Genomic DNA, 19844 nt, shown 5'->3' on the forward strand with positions numbered 1-19844 from the left:
AAAATAACTGTTGGGTGAATTAAGTACTTGTTTCCCTGCACTCCTCAGGCTGGTGCATCCAGAGACCTCTGAAGCCACTTGTCTGTGGTCTGCAGCACACACAGGGAGCCATCCCTCCCACCCCTAGTCATTCCCCATCCTTCTGTCTCCTTTTCATTTTCCTCCAAGCTCCTCCTCTGTCTGAAGCTACCTTGCCTATGGATTTGCTTACTTCCTTTTCTGCCCTCTTCTCACCCCTCTAGACGGTAAACGCCAAGGGTCAGGATAACCACTGTGACTCCAGCACATAGAACATTCCTTGGCACAGAGTAGGCAGTTAAATATTTTGTTCAGTGGGATAGGCTATAGAGCCTAACGGTTGGACTTTTGGAGTCAGAAAGGCCATCCGTGGGGTCTCTTCTCTGCCATTGATGAGCTGTGTGAATATGGGCACGTTAATTTATTAGGCCTCAATTTCCCCAGATTTTCATGAAAAATGGCTTGATCTGTTTGCCAAGTTTTTTGTAGGGATCAAATGAGATAATCCACTGAAAGGACTTAGCACAGAGTAAGCTCTTCATACATGGTAGCTGCCATTAGCTGTATAATTACTATTTTCATAAACCTGTGAAAGGACTCATAACTAAATCATGTTTAATGCTTAAATAACCCAAAACAATGGTGATTTTAAAAATCACATCTACTCAAAATGCTTGTTTTCTTTTCCTCTCATATATACCTCCTTCAGTCTGTGCCTTTAATTCCCTCTTAACTCATCCTGACAGTAGCCAGCGAACCAGGCAAGTGACAGAGATGAGGTAGACCAGATGGACCAAAGGACTAGCTCAGTGAGGACTGTTTTGAATAGAAATATGTACAAACTTTGGATTTATCACAACCCACCATCCAAGAATCTCAGAGAACTCTGAAAACTGGATTTCATCCACCCAGTGGTTCGCAAACTGAGCAGCAAGTCAAATACTCCAAATTCAGTGGCATACTTGTCTCCCTGGCCCCTCGCTGGCTGGTTTGGCCCCAGAGCCTACACAGGACAGGCTGTCACCGTCAGGTGTTAAGTGTGGGAGTGGTATGAACTGATATATGTTTACATGGGCTATAGGCATCTGGGGGCTTCCCTGGTGTCTCAGCTGATAAAGAATCTGCCTGCAATGTGGGAGACCTGGGTTCAATCCCTGGGTTGAGAAGACCTTTTGGAGAAGGGAAAGACTACCCACTCCAGTATTCTAGCCTGGAGAATTCCATGGACTGTATAGTCCATGGGGTCGCAAAGAGTTGGACATGACTAAGTGACTTTCACTTTACTTCACAGGCATCTGGACAAAACTTTTTTTTTTTTAATATTTATATTTATTTTTGGCCGCACTGGGTCTTTGTTGCTGTGTCCAGGCTTTCTCTAGTTGCGACAGGTGGCGGCTACTCTCTAGTTGCAGTGCACGAGTCGCTCATTTTGATGGTTTCTCTTGCCGCAGAGCACAGGCTCTAGGGTGTGATGGGCTTCAGAGTTGCAGCTCACAGGCTGTTGCCCCATGGCATGTGGGAATCTTCCAGGACCAGGGATCAAACCTGTGTCCCCTGCATTGGCGGGCAAATTCTTAACCCCTGGACCGCCAGGGAAGTCCTGGACAGTTTTATGGCTTATAAAGCTCTTTATAACCACAGCTGTCTAGCAGTTCCTCACAAGCTCTCAAGGGAAGCTCTCGAAGGAAGGCACAGACTGAGGCCTTCTCTCTCAGCAGAGGGCAAGATGGACACCCAAAGTCACAGCTAGAAAGAGACAGCTCTGAGCTTGGACGAGGAAAGCCAATCATAAGGCTACAGTGAATTCACGGTGTCACAGGCGATACCTCCCTTCTGCCTTCCATGGGAGAGAGAACAAGACCCTGGAAGCTCGTCCCTCCATCAGCACCTCCTGTGACTTGGGCTGCTGGCTCTCAACTCCTCGGGGCCTCTTCCCCCACAGGCTTGAGTTTGCTGGCTCTGGGTGGCCAGCACAGGTGGGCATCCGTCCAGCTGTCGAGGAGGAGTGAGCCAGGGATGGGGGCAGACAGAGGAAGTAGCAGTGCCAGATAACAGAGGCTGGAGACAGGATCCTAGCCCAGCCGTTGACAAGTGCCCCGGGGGCTGCCTGTTGCGTACGACTTCCTGTCCCATTGTTGCGCCCACCGGTCCCCACCGGAAAGGAGAGAACCAGGAACTGCCTGCCCGGGGATGTTTTTATAACGCGCAGCCACAATCCCCTTTGTCTACAGCATCGCCAGGCTCCCAGAGAGAGCCTCGGTGCTGGGAAGCCCCAATTCCAGGGAATGGAGTTTGCTTTCTCAAAGAAGGCAGCTTCAGAGGCTGAGCCGTGGACTTTCCAGACCCCCGGGGGTGGGGCAGGATAGGAGCTCAGGCCATGTCTACAGTCACATGGGTTGGGCTCTGGCCTGCTCCTACTTGCCTGCCAGCCAGCTCCCAGACCTCCCTCCTCCCACAAGACCAACGTCTCTGACTGCCGCCTCCTTGACTGTTTTCATGTTTCCAATTTGGGGAAATAAGGCTCTTAAGGGATCCAGAGTGTTCCCTTGGGGCTTTGGGCCCCAGCCCAGCACCCCAATCCCTCCTGCCTTCAGTGTTGATGAGGCTGTGGGCACAGAGGCTGGAGGTGGGCACAGCAGGCCTATGGGCACGCTCCGGTAACTCTTTTCTCCCATGTGCCTGCCTTCCAGTTCTCCACCAGCCAGGGGCTCAGAGCGTTTCATGCATGACAGTTTGGTCTCTGGAGTCTCTCATTTTAGAGCCAGACAGATCACCAATGGCTAGCTATGTGACCTTGGACGTATGTCCAAACCTCGCAAAGCCTTGGTTTCCACATTTGTAAAACGCAGACTAATAGTTATACCTCCCTTACAGGGTAGCTGTTAAAGGGTAGAGTTTGCAGAATGGCCTCATGCTTACTTGGCACATAGTAGGCCCTCAGCAAATCTTAGCAATGTGGCTTTACTGCTTTACTGCCCAGGCCAGCGTCTTCCCTGAAGCTGCAGTTGGGCTGGGGGTACAGAAAGCATGATCAAGTGCTGGGAACATTTTTCTCTGACTGAGTTGGAGTGTACTTGCCTCTACAGCACAGGTCAAATTCCCTGGTAACCAGTCGGGAATATTCCTCTTACACATGCGCTTCTCTGTCAGGCCTCAAGAGCCATGCCCCTACCGCCTCCTAAAAGTTTCTGGAAACTGTTTTTTTTTAAATCCATCCATCACGTGCTCAGTTATGTCCAACTCTTTGTGACCCCATGGACTGTAGCCAACCAGGCTCCTCTGTCCATGGGATTTTCCAGACAAGAATACTGGAGTGGGTTGCCATTTCCTCCTCCGAGAGATCTTCCTGACCCAGGCATCAAACCCTTCCTCTTGTGTCTCCTGCGTTGCAGGTGGATTCTTTACCGCTTGAGCCATTGGATTGATTGATTTGGGCGTGCTGGGTCTTAGTTGCGGCACTTGGGATCTTCATTGCTGTGTGTGGCATGTTTTAGCTGTGGCACATGGAATCTTAGTTCCCTGACCAGGGACCCAACCCAGGACCCCTGCATTGGGAGCATGGAGTCTTAACTAACCACTGGGCCACCAGGAAGTCTCTTCTGGAAACTCTTTACCTGACTGTGTGAATGGTCCCCTTTCTGCCTTATAGTCTGGGGTATGGGAGAAGGCAGATGCTGTGTGATGATACCCAGCTGAATCCAGACAGGAATACCTATTCAGAGACTAAATAAAAGACCCGACCACCACCCCACTGCTCAGCAAGTGTCCACGGGATAAGTGGAGTGGGACAGCTAAGCCATAGGCTCCTCCCCAGCCTGACCTGTTGGCCGAGGTCCAGGAGTGGTGGCAAGTACCCTCACCATGTTTTTGAAAGCATTGTATTCAAAATAAGGAGCTTGTGTTTGAGCAGGCTAGAGGCCCTTGCCGGCCTGACTTCTTTCACATGGTGAAAGAACTGTGGTCTCTTGTCAGCCATCACAGACGCTGAGCCTGGGTGACTCTGCGTCTCTTACACCTTCCTGCAGCAGCGAGCCCGTGGGTGAGGTTGGCCGGGAGGCCAAGGGAGCCACACCCTAGCCAGGTGGAGAGAGGCCTGCTTTCACCCCGCTCCACTCCAGGTGTGTGGGAAGCAGCAATACTCGGCCGGCTGGGCCAGCTGCCGACCAGCCAGGCCACCATGCGGGAGGGCCTTGGCCTGAGAGACAGGCCAGATGGATGCCCTGAACCTCGCAGCACTGGGAGCCCTCCCTGCTGGGGGGGAGAGGGTGGAGGGGTGCAGTCTCCACTGAAATCTGTAACATTCGCCCACATAAGAAGCCACCCTGGAGTCAGGCCCAGTTATCACAGACAGATGGCTGTGTCCCCTGAATTGCAGCTCAAGGCCACGTGGACGTCTGCTGAACCACACCTGCCGTTGCCTCCCTGGGACGGCTCCACCCTCCCAGAAAAACCACCTTAGCCCCAGTCAGCCGAGATCCCCCCAGGAGGTGGTTCCTAGGTAGAAAATTCTCCTGTGAAATGGTTATCTTTTCATCAGGGGAATATTTTCTTTCTTTTCTGAAGAGAGCCATTTGTTAATACCCAAGTCAGCTCAGGCCTCCAAGACTGGAAGACAAAGTGCTTCCCCGTTTCATGAGCTCATCTGGTTGACTTAGAGCTCAGGGACCCTGCAGAGAGCACTAGAGTAAGAGCAGACCCCTGAGAACATGGTCACAGCTTGAGGGCTTTGCTACCAGGAGTGAGAAACGTGCTATGCATTTCTAAATTCAAAAGTTGAGTCTAACATGGGCTTCTGTCCTGAGGGATGGGCAACAGCAGTCTCTGCCTTCAGAGAAAGTATAGTCTGAGGAGAAAGCGGACAAGAAAAATGCAAACAAACAAAATGATTACAACTGGTGTATGTGTCGGGGCTTCCTAGGTGGCACTAGTGGTAAAGAACGTGCCTGCCAATGCAGGAGACATAAGAGATGTGGGTTCCATCCCTAGGTCAGGAAGATCCCCTGGAAGAGAAAATGGCTACCCATTCTGGTATTCTGGCCTGGAGAATCCCACGGACAGAGGAGCCTGGAGGGCTACAGTCCATGGGGTAGCAGAGAGTCAGACATGACTGAAGCAAGTTAGCATGCATGAGCAGAATAGAGAGCAGGCTCAGGGTGGATGGGCAGAGAGGGTCTCCCACTGCCTGGCGGGGACCCAGGAGCCAGGCAAGGTGCTTTACCCAAGTGCTAAATGCTAGGGTGACCAGGTGTTTGTGTTTGCCTGAGACACTTGTCTCTTATGCCTGCTGTCCCAGTGTTGCTGGCAGGAACACTCCTCTTCCTTCTTAAATGTGGTCCAGCTTGGTGACAGATTACACAGTTACCGTGCTTAATACTCATCATTCCCAAGATGAAAGAGGTGGTGTAGAGTCCAGAAAATGGGAAGCCAGAGTCAGCTTACTAAGCTAGGTGGCAGTGGAGTCTATTATTTGGGAGCTTGGATCCTGGGGGTACCCTGCCTGGGACCACCTCCCCGCTCTGCCACTTACTAGGTGTGTGACCTGGAGCAAGTTACTTGACCTCTACAGGCCTCAGTTTCCCCATGTATAAAATGGGGACAATAATAATACCTGTTTCCTAAAGTAGCGATGAGGATGAGATGAGTCAATACATGTAAAAGGCTTAAAACCATGCCAGGTGCTTAGCAGATGCTCTGTACACACTAGCTGTGTTTTTGTGTTCCCTGAGTAATCCTGGCTGCCTCAGGAGCTGGGCCAGGATACCCAAGGACACCCCGATTGCTACACTATTGGCCTCCCATCCATAGCTCATGTTGAGGTTCCCTGACGGGCAACCAATGGGAAGAGGTAGGGAAATCGTTCACAGCTAATCATGACTTGGTTGTAATCTAAATTTATATCCATATGCATATCTGAGCAAGTAGAGGTTTTTCTGGTGCCTCTAATCTGTACCAGATGGGTTTTAATAAGAAAAGCATATTTCCCCGAAGAAAGCCTTAAGCCCTGCCTCTCACAGAAGTCACCTGACCCCAGGTGGAGATTCTGCCAGGGGTCAACTGCCGGGTCCAAGGCCAAGGGGCTGTGGCAGGGGGGAGGTAGTCCTCAGAGTCAGAAGAGAGATGCCTGCTCAGCCCTGACTCCAAGCTGAGCCAAGCCACTCTGGTTTACCAAGCCATTCTAGAAAAATAATTAGTCCAAGATGTGAGCCAGACTAGAATCGCGTCCTTTGTGCTGGGAGTGGAATCTGACTTCATTTGGGACAATGTTGGTTTCATTCTCCATGGATATTTTGGCTTGGTGTTAGGCCACCGCAGCCCTCCGGAAATCTTGGGGGACCTAGAGGTGAGGGCCTCAGAGTTGGCAAAGCAGAGCCAACCTTGACTTTCCCAGAGCAGTCTCTGCTTGAAGAGCTGGCACTTGATTGGGAAAAGGTTGGCATCTTTGCAGGTTCCTGATGGTGCCACTTGCCAGGCCCAATCCAGGCAGCATGGCAGGGTGGGGTGCAGAAGCAGTGTGCTTCTGAGCAAGGTCCTGGAGAGAGAAGAATTGGAGAGAAGGTCACCCCATTCCACCCCAGGGCTCAGCAGTGGCCCTCACTGGAGGCAGGGCAAAGTCAGTGTAAGAATTTAGGGCTGAGGGTGGGCGATCTGGTCAGCCCCTCCCTTGACCATCATCTCTGTGGCTGGTCCTTGTGAGGTTCCTTTCCTAGACCAAGGGTCCTTACCTTGGGGTGGGCTGACCTCAGACGGTGATGAGGAGGTCTCTTTAGGGAGCTAGCCTAAGGCATTATGGGCCTCCCCCAAACCCTCCCAGCCCCGGGAGCCAGGCCTGTGCCACAGGGCCCCCTCTGCTCCCAGTCAATGGTGAAAGTTAAGAAACCATGGCCCAGATTTCCCAGGACTGAGCTCAGGCCGGGTGTCGAGGGCCTGCCCAGCCAGTGGGCACCTCCCAGACCCGCCTGCCTGAATACTTGGACCCAGTCCTCATGGGTGGGCGCAGAGGGGACATACCTACTGGCCCCAGACTTGGCCTGCCGGGTGGCGACAGAGGCACAAGGTCTTCTCATGCCTGGGCCTCCAGTTCCAGGCTTGTGCCCCATCTGCCAACCTGACTCTCTCCCCAAAGCCCCTGCCCACCTCAAGGAAGAACAGAGCCTGCTTTGAGCTGGAAATCGGAGGCGTTTCCTGTTTCATGTTGTTAAGACACCGCTTGTGGGACTGTAATCCCAATAAATCATTCGCTTGCTGAGCGGGGCAGGGTTTTTTTTTTTTCCTTCCTAGGCTGCAGGGACCTCTTAAAACCAAGGCCTTAAGAAGTTTATTCTTTCATTTCTTTTTTAACAGGAAAAAATGGCTTTTGCAGGCCTGGTCCTGGTGAGGGGCCTTGTGAGCCTATTGGCTTGAATCAGGCTCAAATGTTTGATTAAAGAGGGAGAAGAGAAACTGAGTCACGACACTTGGGGCTGGTCTCCCTGTTGGTGTTGAAGGGTTCTGTGACCTTAGGCGAGACACTGGGCCTCCTGGAGCCCTGTTTCCTCCTCTTCACCCCACTTCCTGTTAAAGGCCCACTGTCCTTGCTACATTTTACGAGTTCTCCGCATGACATGAATTGCTATTTTATGCACACAAAGACAAATGCTCCAGTCGGTGACCCTTTTAAGTGGCCTTGTTTGTCACAGTAGCAGCCCGGCTGGATGTGTTTGCAAGTAGTATGTGTGGTGTTTCCGAGGTTAGGCCGCCAGCAGCACTCAAGGACTGCAGGTCCCTCACAGTATCCCATGCCCACCCCCTCACCCCCTCGCTTGTTCATGACCCCGTGGCCTCTGGGTCTGTGTTGTCCTTGCCCCTTCCCCCGTCTAGGGTTCTTGACGGCCAAGGCCCTTCACTGCCAGAAACAGTCTCCAGATCACACTGAACGTAGTGGTTGCGTTTTGTTGCTCTGTTTTATGAGCTGGGGTGGAGTGGGTGGTGGGCAGCTCGCTGGCAGGCTTTTGCAAGCTTTACATGTTTACACTTGCAGGAAGGTTGGGGGTGTGGAGAGGGAATTGGCTGGGCTTGATGAAGGCTGGAGCTGAGGCATTTAATAGATTCTTGTAGCCTTTTCTGCTATTATGTATTTTCTCTATCAACAGACACTAAAATGGTAGTAAGAGCTAACCTTTACCAAGAACTTACCATGTGCTAAGCACTTTTTGTACATACTTCTGGCTGTCTTGTGAGGTGGCTCTATTATTAATATCCATTTTGTTGATGGGCAGCTGAGTCTAGAGAGAGAAGATAACTTGCACAGGATTATAATTTAATTTATCAAGAGTGCAATGGATTGCAACCTAGGGCAGTCTCTCTTCAGAGTCTGGGTGGAGAAGGTACAGAAGGTCCAGCTTTAATCTTAAGAAGGCTGTGAAATAACAGCAAAAGGGTTTCTCATGATGGTAAGTGTCTAGAAACCACTAACCTAACCCCATCTTTAAAAGAAAAACGGGCCCAAAGAAGGTAATGATATGCCCAAGGTTATAGACTCAGTTCAGTGGCTTCTAGAAACTAGGGTTTTCTCCCAGTGAAGATTCGGTGTGGAATCCTCAGATCCTTAAGCCAGGAGTGTGCATGTAAACCACACACCATTCTAGAATTGACTGGACTGGGGCAGGATCCCAGCCCCACGCCTGAGAGCAACCTTGCAAGGCTGCATTTGTCTAAGGCAGCAGTTCTCAAAGTGTGGTCTGGCGACCCTCTGGGCCCCACAGACTTCTCAGGAGGCCTCAGGGTCAACGTTATTTTCATAACAATGAGATGTTATTTGCCCTTTCACTCATTTTCTCACAAGTTCCTAGGGAGTTTTCCAGAGACTGTGTGACTTGGAAGCACAGTATCACTCTGATGGCTGACAGGATGTGAGCCTGTGTATTCAGAGGTTTGACGTTCTCTGTTGTAATTTCTGATGTGGTAATTAGCGGTAGAACAACACACATAAATAAGAGCTCTTTGAGGGCCTGAATAACCTGTAAGAGGACAAAGGGAATTCTGAGACCAAAGCACTTGAGAACCACTAGTCCAAGGTGCCAGGCCCAGCAGAGGGGACAGTCAGTGGCTTGCGGCCAAGCACAGCCTGGCGAAAAGGCAAAAAGAGGGAAACAGGCCTTTTTCTCTGGGAGGGAACCAGAGAGACCCTGGGGATGGTGCATAGCTAGTCATTCCCAGCCTTGCTCCTCTGGAGCCCTTTCACCCCCTGTTAGAACATAGCTGTGGCCAGTACAGATGGGAGTTTTTATAGGGATTTTCCAGAATATCCAGTAATGCAGGCCAGCTTCTCAGCATGCCCAATGGGCTAGATGAAATAACCTGAAAGGAAATAGTAGCCTGGAGCCCACAGGCCAAGGGAAGGATGTTACTGAGAAAGTCCATGAATTGTCATTTTACTTTCCTATGGGCCATAGGTCAGCTGGTAGACCAAGGAGAAAGACCTGAAAGGATCATTTGGGGGCCTGCAATGGCCTTGGGTGTGGACAGGTGGGTACCAGTCAGAGGCATAGTGATAGCCTTAGCCCTGGAGTATTTTTGTATGTTGAGAATATTAATCAGTGTGCAATTCAGGAAATAGAAACCACCCTAGGTGTTTTAAACAGGAAGGGATTTAATGCAGGGAATTATGTGCCCAAAGAATCATTGTGTGGGCTCAAGGAGCAGGTCTAAGGCTGAACCTCCAGGAATGACTCCAACCAAGAACAATGACTCCACGCAAGAACAAAACTTGCTATTGGGGGGCTTCTCCCTCTGAGATAACCCCAGAAACTGCAATTCAGGATTGAAGCTGGAGTCAAGAAGGTTTTGCTATTGCCTTCAGTAGCAGTACTGCTGTCTCTGAAGCATTCAGGAGTTGGGAAATGAACACTGGAATGCTCTACAGGGGGGGAAGTAATACCTCATGTTTTGTGACTTGGTTTGCTACTAGAACAAGCAAAGAAGACACAAAGGGGACCTCCGCGTCACAACCATTTATCAGATCTCATGCAGCTTTGTCTTAAGGGTGAAGTCTAATTACAAAGGAGTCTGGGAAATGTGGTTTTTGGTTTTCTACATCTCCAGCTAAGTTGGTAAATTGGAGGCTTAATGAACCAGTCCCCAGTATCTGCCCACCAATTACCAATATTCCATCTTTTCACGTGCCAAGTTGTAAGAGGCACAAGCCTGGGGAATGAATCATGACACCATCTGATTAGACTTCATGGTTTCCTGAGTTCCCTCTCGGATTTCCCGTAGTGCAGCTGGGAGATGCTGCTCAGAGTGTTTGTGGCCACACTTGGCTCTTTGTCTTGGCTGTTGGCCACAATAGGGAAGAATGGCTGGCACATCCGTGAACTATCTTTTTGTTTACCCTTCAGTCTCCAGTGCTGGTGGTTTAAATAAAGCCTTCCCCTTGAATAGGAAGGACTGATATGTAGACGTATGTCTCTAAGCTTGCCTTGCAGCACTGTGGTGTAAGAACTGTAAAATTCCGAAGTATCTGGGGGGAATTCAGATGGGCATTCACAACCAAGGAAGATCTTATAAACAGGAGGGTAATTCACAAGTGAATTGTGGCTCCTTCCTGGATTCTACAAGCTCCCCATTAAGAGTCCTGGCTTCCCACTCTTAACTAGTCTACCTTGTACCCTTGAAAAGTATATGTCATTTTTTTTTTTTCTGGGCAGAAAGAGGACTTGGTCCAGAACTGAAAACGCAGATATATTCTGCCACATTCCTGATGCTTAGCTATCCTTTCAGTATTCGACTTAACTGAGGATCTGTTGTGTACAGGCCCTGTGCTGGGTATACTTTGGAGAACCAGGGATGGTGGAGGCAATGTTCTTGTCATAAAGAGGAATAGTCTAGTCAGGAATATGAGACATATTCATTCTAGAATAGAGTTCTAAGGGATCTTGGAGAAGGAAGAGTATTTTCTTTGGAGAAGGGGTGTGGGAAGGCTTCTAGAAAGAAGTGGCATTGGAATCAGTCCTTGAAGGATTAGAAAGGATCTGGATGGGCAAACGTGAGAGCTGGTTCAGTCATATTGAGGAGGTGGGGACAGCCAGGGTGGGCTTGAGAACCGTGAATGCCTGGTGGTCTGGTGTGTCCTGATGAAAGGTTGGAGTCAGGGCTGGAAAGTAAGTTGGGGTGATGTTCTGAGCATGCCTGAAGGCCAGGGCTACAAGCCTTTCCCAACCTATGGCCACCCTGTCATCATAGCAATTGGTACTGTTAGTGCACTTTGGGCTTCCCTAGTGGCTCAGACGGAATCCGCCCCCAATGTGGGAGACCTGGGTTCAATCGCTGGGTTGGGAAGATCCCCTGGAGGAGGGCATGGCAATCCACTCCAGTATTCTTGCCCAGAGAATCCCCATGAACAGAGGAACCTGCTGGGCTATAGTCCCTGGAGTCACAAAGAGTTGGAAATGACTGAGTGACTAACCACGTGAAATGAATCAAATCTAGGTATATTTTCAGAATGTCAGAACCAGAACATCAAAATAACTTCCAAATGAGCCACTTTTACAAATCCCATCTGATTATCTTATTAAATAAATAAATAAAAGGCGTCCTTTGCCCTCGAAGAGAGAAGCTTTGAAAACTTTGAAGCTAAACTTTGGTCAAAAACTTTGACCTAAGCTTTTGGAAACCTTAGAGAAGTCTCGTGAGGACATTTCCTGCAGGTGGCTTACTCAGGAGCTGAGGAGAAAGGATGGCGATCTCCCTCCTGGACAGAGTGCCCCTCTGCCTGTCTGAGGGAACGATGGTGACAGCAGGGACCTAACGCATGAGGAGCCCAGGGTATCAGAGGAAGTGGGGTGTGGAGGGGTGTGGAATGGGGGGGCGGCAGGCATGAAGCCAAGACTGGCTGTCAGGGCCCCTCTGCAGCGTGAGGTCTGCTAGGCTGTGGAGCATTCTGAGGTCTCACTGTGGGAGACCAGAACAAGCAGAGGACAGACAGACAGGAGTCCAGCTTGGTGGGAAGGGCAGGGACCGGCCCTCAGTGGCAGAGCCACCACATTGCTCCACCAGGGGGCAGTGGTCACCTTCCTGTGAATGGCGCCCCCTGGTGGCCCACAGAACACCCGCGGCAGGTGCCCCCTGCGTTCGTAGCTCCGAAGCCTTGCTGAACTGCCTCTCCCGGCCTCCGAGCTGCTTCACACCATGGCGGTGGGTTCTGGGTGCGACATAGGCCCCGGACCTCCCTCCCTGGAGGACCTGGAGCACCAGTCCGGGGCCACCCAGCCTGCACAGGAAGTGACTAAATCCACCTCAGCCCAGGGGTCAGTTGAGGGAGCGGCTGTCAGCCATGCGTGTAAAGTGTGATATGCGTCATCTCATTTAGCCTGCCAGTAGTCCTGAGAAGTGGGGATCGCCTGTCTCACAAGAAGGAAACAGCCTTGGGGTATTGTCTGTGGTGATGAAGGGGCTCAACGGCACACCACGGTCTGCGGGACTCTCTCCTCTGCACCCAAGCACCCTGGAGAGCCCGTCTGAATTCTGTGGAGGGGGCAGGAGTCCCCAGTTCCTCTTGGACCACCAAAGGCCCTCAGGCTCTGCTCATGGCCCGTGACAGGAATTCCTTCCAAGTCCTGACAGAGCTCCTGTGGAAGGGGACAGATCAGGGTCTCCCTGAGGAGGAAGGTCAGGTCCCCTCCACACCTCATGACTCTCCCCTCACAGAGGTCTGGGGGGGTGGGCCCGGCCTCCATGGCTGTCCTGAGAGTGGGTGCTCAGGGGCGTCCCTGCCCAGGCCTGACCCTCCCTCTCTCTCTGCCGCCCCCCCAGGCCCTTCATGCTTCTGCCACCGCTGATGGAGTGGATGCGTGTGGCCATCACGTACGCGGAGCACCGCCGCAGCCTCACCGTGGACAGCGGCGACATCCGGCAGGCGGCCCGGCTGCTGCTGCCCGGCCTGGACTGCGAGCCCCGGCAGCTCAAGTATGGAGCCGGGGAGGAGGGAGGCGGGGAGGGCCTGGATAAACCCGCGATCGGGAGGGAGCCGAAAGCTGGGGCTGCAGCCCACGCGTTGGATCTGCTCTAAGGCGCTCTCCTCGTGAGCCCACCTTTTAGAACTGATCTGTTCTGGGCCTGGGCTGCTCTCCAGTGTGTGTCCTCCACAAGCATGGATCTGGCACAGAGCAGACTCCCATTTGCCTTTTGGGTGAGAGAGCGCTCACAGCGGGGCTATTTGGGTTACACAGCAGAGTGGGCCCTCCTCCCTGTGGTTGCTACCACTTTCTGGAGCACTTCCTAGGTTCAGGCCGCTGCTGAGCCCTCCTATTTTATATGCATTTTCTCAGTCCTTTGACAGCCTCAGAGAACAAGGGGCTTTAATGCCCATTTTACAGATGGAGAAGCTGAGGACCAGGAGGAGCAGTAACTTGCCTACAGATGCTGAGCTAGCAAGCTGACCATGCCCGAATTTGAAGCCAGACCCGTGTGGCCCCAAGCCTGGGTCCTTAGTTTCCTTCCCAGGGTGCCTCTGTTGTATTGGACTGACCTCTTGAAGTTGTTCCAGAGGAACGTTCCCCTGGCCATCCCTGACCTGGGAGAGCCTCGCTTTGCCCTCCCCCTCTTCTCTCTCCATTATAAATGCCACGACTTCATCCTGTGACACGTGTTTTCTACTCTGTGGCCCAATCAAAGCTCCAGGCAAAAGCCACCTATCGAAAGCCCATGGCGCACCCTCTGCAGGCCGTGACTGTCCTTGGTAGGATGGCTTGGCTGCACCTGGGAGTCTGGTCCACTCTCTGCCATCTCTTTGGTGCTTCTGAGCCTCACCCGGAAGCACTGAGGGGAGAGGATGCAGCATCGAAGACTGGAACTTGGCCACAGTGACCGTTCTCGAGAACGAGTACAGCCTTCTCCATGCAAAAAAAAATACACAGCCAAGTGTGTGGCCCAAGCCCCAGCCAGAGCTTCTTCCTCCTCAGAAAGTCCCCTGAGAGATCATTTTGGGGGGGATTTCATTTCTGTTCATTGACAGCTCCCAAGAGCTCAGAGCACTTCTTTAACGTGTTTATAGAAAAGCGGAAGTGTGTGCTCTTCCTGTCACTGAGCATGACAAGGCCAGTCACAGCTGATTAGATAGTAATTCCTGGTCCTCCCTGTCTACCCCATCCTCACGCCAGGCATCAGCCTAGCACAGTGATGTCACCTCTCATAGCGAGACCGTGTCCTAGGAGAAACAGCCAGGCTTACACACCTGGTCTCTTCTGCAGACCTGAATGCTGTTTCAGTTCCTTTCGGAGGCTGGATGCCCGAGCGGCTACTGAAAAATTCAACCAGGACCTGGGCTTCCGCATGCTCAACTGCGGAAGGACCGACCTCATCAGCCAGGCGATCGAAGCCCTGGGCCCCGACGGGGTAAACACCATGGATGACCAGGTGCGTTCTGAGTGCTCCACCAGCCAGGTTCAGGACCAGAGTCCGCAGTGATGAGCAACTGCGGTAACTGGTGGTTCAGTCTGTTCTGTCCCAGATCTGAGACCCACCCACTCAGCTGTGTTTCTAAGAAGTGGATTACTCCTGAATTATACTCTGCCATCTACATAGACGGCCAACTCAGAGACTTCCCAGGCACCCCTTGGAAATCATTTGTAACGGGCATTCAGCTTCCCCTCACTGGAAGGCTGGAGGCTGTCCCAGATGGTGCAGGGCTGGGAGAACGTCCAGAGAAATCAGCTTGATAGCGAGCTAAGGATAATGATCACTGAGACTTGTATTAGGGCATCCTATGTGCCACGCTCCAATTGAAATCTTTGCCTTCATGAGTTAACATGCTAGAGGAGGAGACCGATACGGAGGAGACCATGTCAAGAAACACAAAGACACGAAATGCAGAGTATGTTAGTAAAAAGTGCTGATGCATTAAATGAAGCCAGAAAAGGGGACAGGAAGTGTTGGAGGAATTTTAGGAAGATTTTAACTGGAATTTTTTGACCTGCTTTCTTTTTTGTTTTTGCTGTGAATAGCTGGCATTTATACAACACTTCCTGTGTTCCAGGCACTGTTCTAAGCACTTTGCACAGATTAACTCATTTAATCTTGACCACGGCCCTGTGATGTAGGAATCATCCCCATTTTATAGGTAGAGAGACTGAGGTACAGAGCTCATACAACTAATGAGGAGCAGAGCTGGGATTAGAGGAACACAAACAGGCCAACCGCAGGCCCTTCCCCGCCTGTGGGAGATGCAATTTTTATTTGATGCAGTTGCGTGAGCTTCCCCAGGGTAATGGTGTTGTAGTTTGGAAGTCCACACGGAAGCTTGGGGGAAGTTAAATGGCAGCTGAGAGGTCACATAGAGGTCACGTGGCACTCTCAGACGAGATGGTGACACGGTAGAGGCTGTAATGGGGTGCCTGGTGAACCCAAGCCAGAGTGGACTTTGGCAAGTCAGGCAGGAGCAGTCAGGGAAGGAATCTTCCTGAGTCATGCTGGAGGGAGGGGATGGGGGGTGATGCAGCGGAGAGGAGTGGGGGAAGGCATCCCAGGGAAGGGAGATGCTGGGAGCCAGAGCATCGGGGCAGGATAGTCAGCCATGTGCTGGGACAGGAAACCACGAGGCTGAGGGAGTTGCTGCAGGAGGGTTCCGGGAGGTGACAGGCTGGGTGTCGTGTCTCCCCAAGGTGCCTCTGTCAACCCGGGCTCCGGGGCTTTCATCCTGGGGGAGACATCTTCCTCCTCCAGCGGCAGGGTGGGGAAGCCCCTGGACGCCAGCCTCAGACGGGCCTGGAGTTTAGTCCTCCCGTCATAGCTGTGGCAGCTCAGACAAGCTGCTTTACCCCTTGAGCCTGTCTCCTCGCCTCCAGCTGTGGGATAACAGTGCCTGGCCCATAGACTTCTGCATCACACCTAGTAAATGCTCCATAAAGGTGCCTCCATGTTTGTTGGTGTCAATAGAATGATTATCCCTGAAATCTGTTCCTCAGTGTCTCTTGATTTAACCTCTTTAGGGAGAGGGACCAACATGCAAAAAAAAAAAAAGTAGTTTCTCCTTACAAGACACGTCGACTGGCTTACAGTCTGAATCATATACAGACATGGAGAAAAAAGAAGTCAAGCTTGTGCCAAGGGGAATAGAACAAAGTCAGGGTCTCACTCGTGGCTTTTCTCTCAATGCCCCAAGTCCTGTTTGTTCCTTCACCCTCGGTGTTTGTAGAATGATCTGTGGGGTAGACGGACCTCTCAGCCATGATTAATCTCAGGCCATTTCTTTATCTCTGTGCACTAGGCAAGGATTTATGAGGTAAAGAGATCTTGTCTACACACAAATAACCTAATAAATAACATCGCGGGGCTCCAGACAAACGCTTGCCAGCATCCAGCTGTGGAATAGCACTTTCCACTGCAGCCTTTGCTGTTACTGGCCACAGAGGAGATTCCCGGCCAGGGGGCGGCTCTGTTAACCGCCCACCTAAACTCGAGTAGGGATTGGGCCTCAGCTTTCAGAAAAGCTCAGAACTGCTCACAGCAGGAGACGTTCATGTCCACCTCTCCACCCTGTGTGAGACGCCTTGGGGAGAAGAGCTTCTCGGCTCTTGCAGGCCTGGGTTCCATCTGAGTTCATCCTCTTACGTATTGTGTGACTGTGGGGCAAGTCAGTCCCCGCCTCTGCTCCTCATCTGTGAAGCGGGGATAATAGCAGAACCTCCCCAATAGGGGTGGTGTGGTCAGTAAATGAGATGGTGCATGTGAACCACTCCACACGGTGATTTACCAGTGCAGGGCCTGGGGTGGATTTGGATGTGTCAGTGTAACATGGTAGCCGTGATGGTGGCGTTGTGTTATTTTAATTAGTTAGCTCATCCTTACTTAGCTGGGCTAAGCACTTTATACATAGTAACTCGTACTCTTTACAACAACCCAGCGAGGTAGATACTGTTGTTATTCCCATTTTAAAGATAAAGAAACTGAGGCACAGAGGAGTACAAGTAACTTGTACAAAGTTTACAGCAGGGGTTGCCTTTGTCCTGGAGTCTGGCTGTAGGGCCTGTGCCGTTTGCCCCTCTGGTGACCTGTAGTGCTCATGGAAATGTCCCCTACTTATCCTTCAGGTGTCATATGTCCCCTGGGCCTGGGAGGGGCAGGCCCAGCCCCTTCTGTCCAGCACAAGACCCAAGATTGTTCCAGATTAGCAGCTGGTTAAGCAGGAGACCTCTATCTGGTTTCCAGGGCAGACACCTATGGAACACGTGTCCTCCTGTTCTATCTCCATACAGTTTAGCATCTGCGTTTGCTTCACTTAGGGTATGACGCCGCTGATGTATGCCTGTGCTGCTGGGGATGAAGCCATGGTCCAGATGTTGATTGATGCCGGAGCCAACTTGGACATCCAGGTGAGAAAGCCCCAAAGGGCTGCACTGGGCCCCCAACCCAGAGAGAGAACACCCCAAGGTCTTCATCATCCCTGCCGGATGTGATGATTTGGAGAACAGACTAGATGTGTCTCAGAGGACTGGAAATATACGATACACAGAGATCATAGTCAGCAAAGACGGTTGTTTCTCAAGATTCGGGCTTCCTGCCAGAGAAGTGAGCTCAGAGGGGAGTCCATTGGAGAGAAAGGCCATGATTCTGTTACTGTAGTCCCTTTCCGCTTTTATCAAATTAGTCCCCAGCCATCCCTACCATCTCCAGACACTCCTTGCTCTACCTCCTTCCGAGGCATAAACAGTCCCCCTTCTGCCATCTCTCTGCCCAGGGCAGACATCACTAATTGAGCATCCTTTTGAGCCTTGTCCACAGAGTACTCCAGGCAGACATTGCCAATTGAATATAGAAAGCACTTGAGTTGACCCCTGGCCACCATCCCTGCAGAGCTCCCTGTTAGCTCAGGCCCCTGTGTCACCCACGCAGGAATGTCACTCACCTTGGAAACACTGATCCCTTGTGGTACTTTCCCAGGTTCCAAGCAACTCTCCCAGGCACCCCTCCATCCACCCTGATAGCCGGCACTGGACATCACTGACATTTGCTGTGCTGCATGGACATATCTCTGTGGTCCAGGTGAGCTCCATGTGCCCCCAGCTTGCCAGATGGACTGAAGCCCAAGCGTCGCCCCAGCCTCACATGTGTTGAGTGGGATCAGAGACACCAGAGGCACTGGTTAAGGCCAGCTTACTGGGTCAGCAGGACAGAGACCCAGCTGGTCTGCCCCCAAGGAGTAGGCTCTAGTTTGCAGGATGTGAGCAGGCTCTCATGTGAGATTTTAGGAAACAAGATGCAGGCCCAGACGATACCAGGCCTGCCTGGCCTCTCTGCATCTGTGGGTGAGTCTCGGGGTGTTGCTGGAATCTGTGTAGATGTGCTCCATTTCTTTCCTCCAAGCATCCTTCCAACCCTTAGCTGTTCTTCCTCCCTCATGAATTCTGTGGCTTATACCATGCTGTCCTTCTGGTTCTGCCCCTCCCCATCAGCAGCCACAGTCTCTCAGCATCTCAGTTCCCGAAAGAAGACTCAGATTGGCAGTGCTCACCCGTCAGCCAAGTCACACTGTGCCTACCTTGGCCCCGGTGGCTGTGGCTGGCTGAGGGTCGGGTCAGGCCTGGAAGTGGAAGCTGTGGACGGGGCATGGCCACGCTGCCACTCAGCTCCCAGACTCCATCGCTCCTCAGGCCTGCAGGGTTCCAGCGCTTCTTTCTGGGAGTTCGCATGACACCCTTGCCATCTGCTGGATTGCAGGTCCCTCGAGGGCCGGGGTCATGTCGGCCTGTTCATCGCTTTCCACACAGCCCTGGCCTATATGGGAGATTGTATAGCTGGTGGTCAGCTGGTTGGCTGCTACATCCTGCCTGCTTCTCGGTGACTGTCCTCCTGAGACCTTGAGAAGAGGTCCACCCTGGCCCAGACTGGCCTGCAGGGCTGTGGCCTGGGCTTGTCTGGACTGGTGCCCAGTTTCACCGTCAGGCAGGTCTCTGTCCTCCGCTGCTTTGGCGCTCTGGCCCAGACGGTGCTGCCGCAGCTGGTTTCTGACTGACGAGAGCCTGCTGCCAACAGCCACCCCCACACCCACATTGTGGGGAGACTGAGAGGTCAACCTGGACCCCTCGCACCTGGTCCCAGGTGGGGGCGGGTAGGATTGGCCTAATTGCTCAAGCGCGGTCTCAGGAGGCTCAGTCTCTGGAAACCTGGGAGTCTGGGAAAGGCGGCTCCCTCCAGAGCAGCCAGTCAGGAAAGGTGAGATGGACTGAAGTTACCTGTCGGTGGTGCTGACACCACCCCCGCCCAAGGCAAAGCCAGCTGGCCCAGCGGGAACTGCTTGGTATCTGTTAGCCCTGCTCCATCTGTCCCCTGCAAGGCCTGGCCTTGCCAGAACCGGGAGAGGCTACCTGGTGTCCCAAACAGCCAGGTTCTGCTCCAGCCCTGCACTGCCCAGCCTTGGGCAGCTCATGGGACCTCCCTGAAGAGGACCCTAGAAGCCACTGGTTCCTGAACCCCTATGGAGAATTGAGCACCTCTTCACTTAATCCCCAACAATGTTGCAAGGCAGGCCTCTCTCCCATTTTCTAGATGAAAGGCTCTGCCTTTCTCACAACCTCTGCTCTGTCAAGAGCCTCAGATTCCCCTGGTGGATTGGAGGGTGTTACCTTCTGTTCTTGGGCTTCCTAGGTGTTGCTAGTGGTAAAGAACCTGGCTGCCAATGCAGGAGATGTAATAGATGTGGGTTCAGTCCTTGGGTCAGGAAGATCCCTTGGAGGAGGGCATGGCAACCTACTCCAGTATTCTTGCCTGAAGAATCCCATGGACAGAAGAGCGTTATAGGCTATGGTCCATAGGGTCGCAAAGAATCAGACGTGACTGAAGCGAGTTAGCACACA

At 52.1% G+C, this 19844-nt stretch overlaps 1 protein-coding gene across 1 annotated transcript in view; it reads left to right on the top strand.

Moving 5' to 3' along the window:
• Positions 1 to 19844, top strand: part of ABTB2 (ankyrin repeat and BTB domain containing 2) — a 182423-nt gene that overhangs the window by 146667 nt on the left and 15912 nt on the right. Inside the window, exons 4-7 of the mRNA XM_065944516.1 lie at positions 12808 to 12960; positions 14244 to 14409; positions 17274 to 17363; positions 17932 to 18033. Coding sequence (XP_065800588.1) covers positions 12808 to 12960; positions 14244 to 14409; positions 17274 to 17363; positions 17932 to 18033 — 511 coding nt within the window. The remainder of the gene's footprint in view (positions 1 to 12807; positions 12961 to 14243; positions 14410 to 17273; positions 17364 to 17931; positions 18034 to 19844) is intronic.

The sequence above is a fragment of the Muntiacus reevesi genome, chromosome 9 (assembly GCF_963930625.1).
Source record: "Muntiacus reevesi chromosome 9, mMunRee1.1, whole genome shotgun sequence".
Lineage (NCBI taxonomy): Eukaryota > Metazoa > Chordata > Mammalia > Artiodactyla > Cervidae > Muntiacus > Muntiacus reevesi.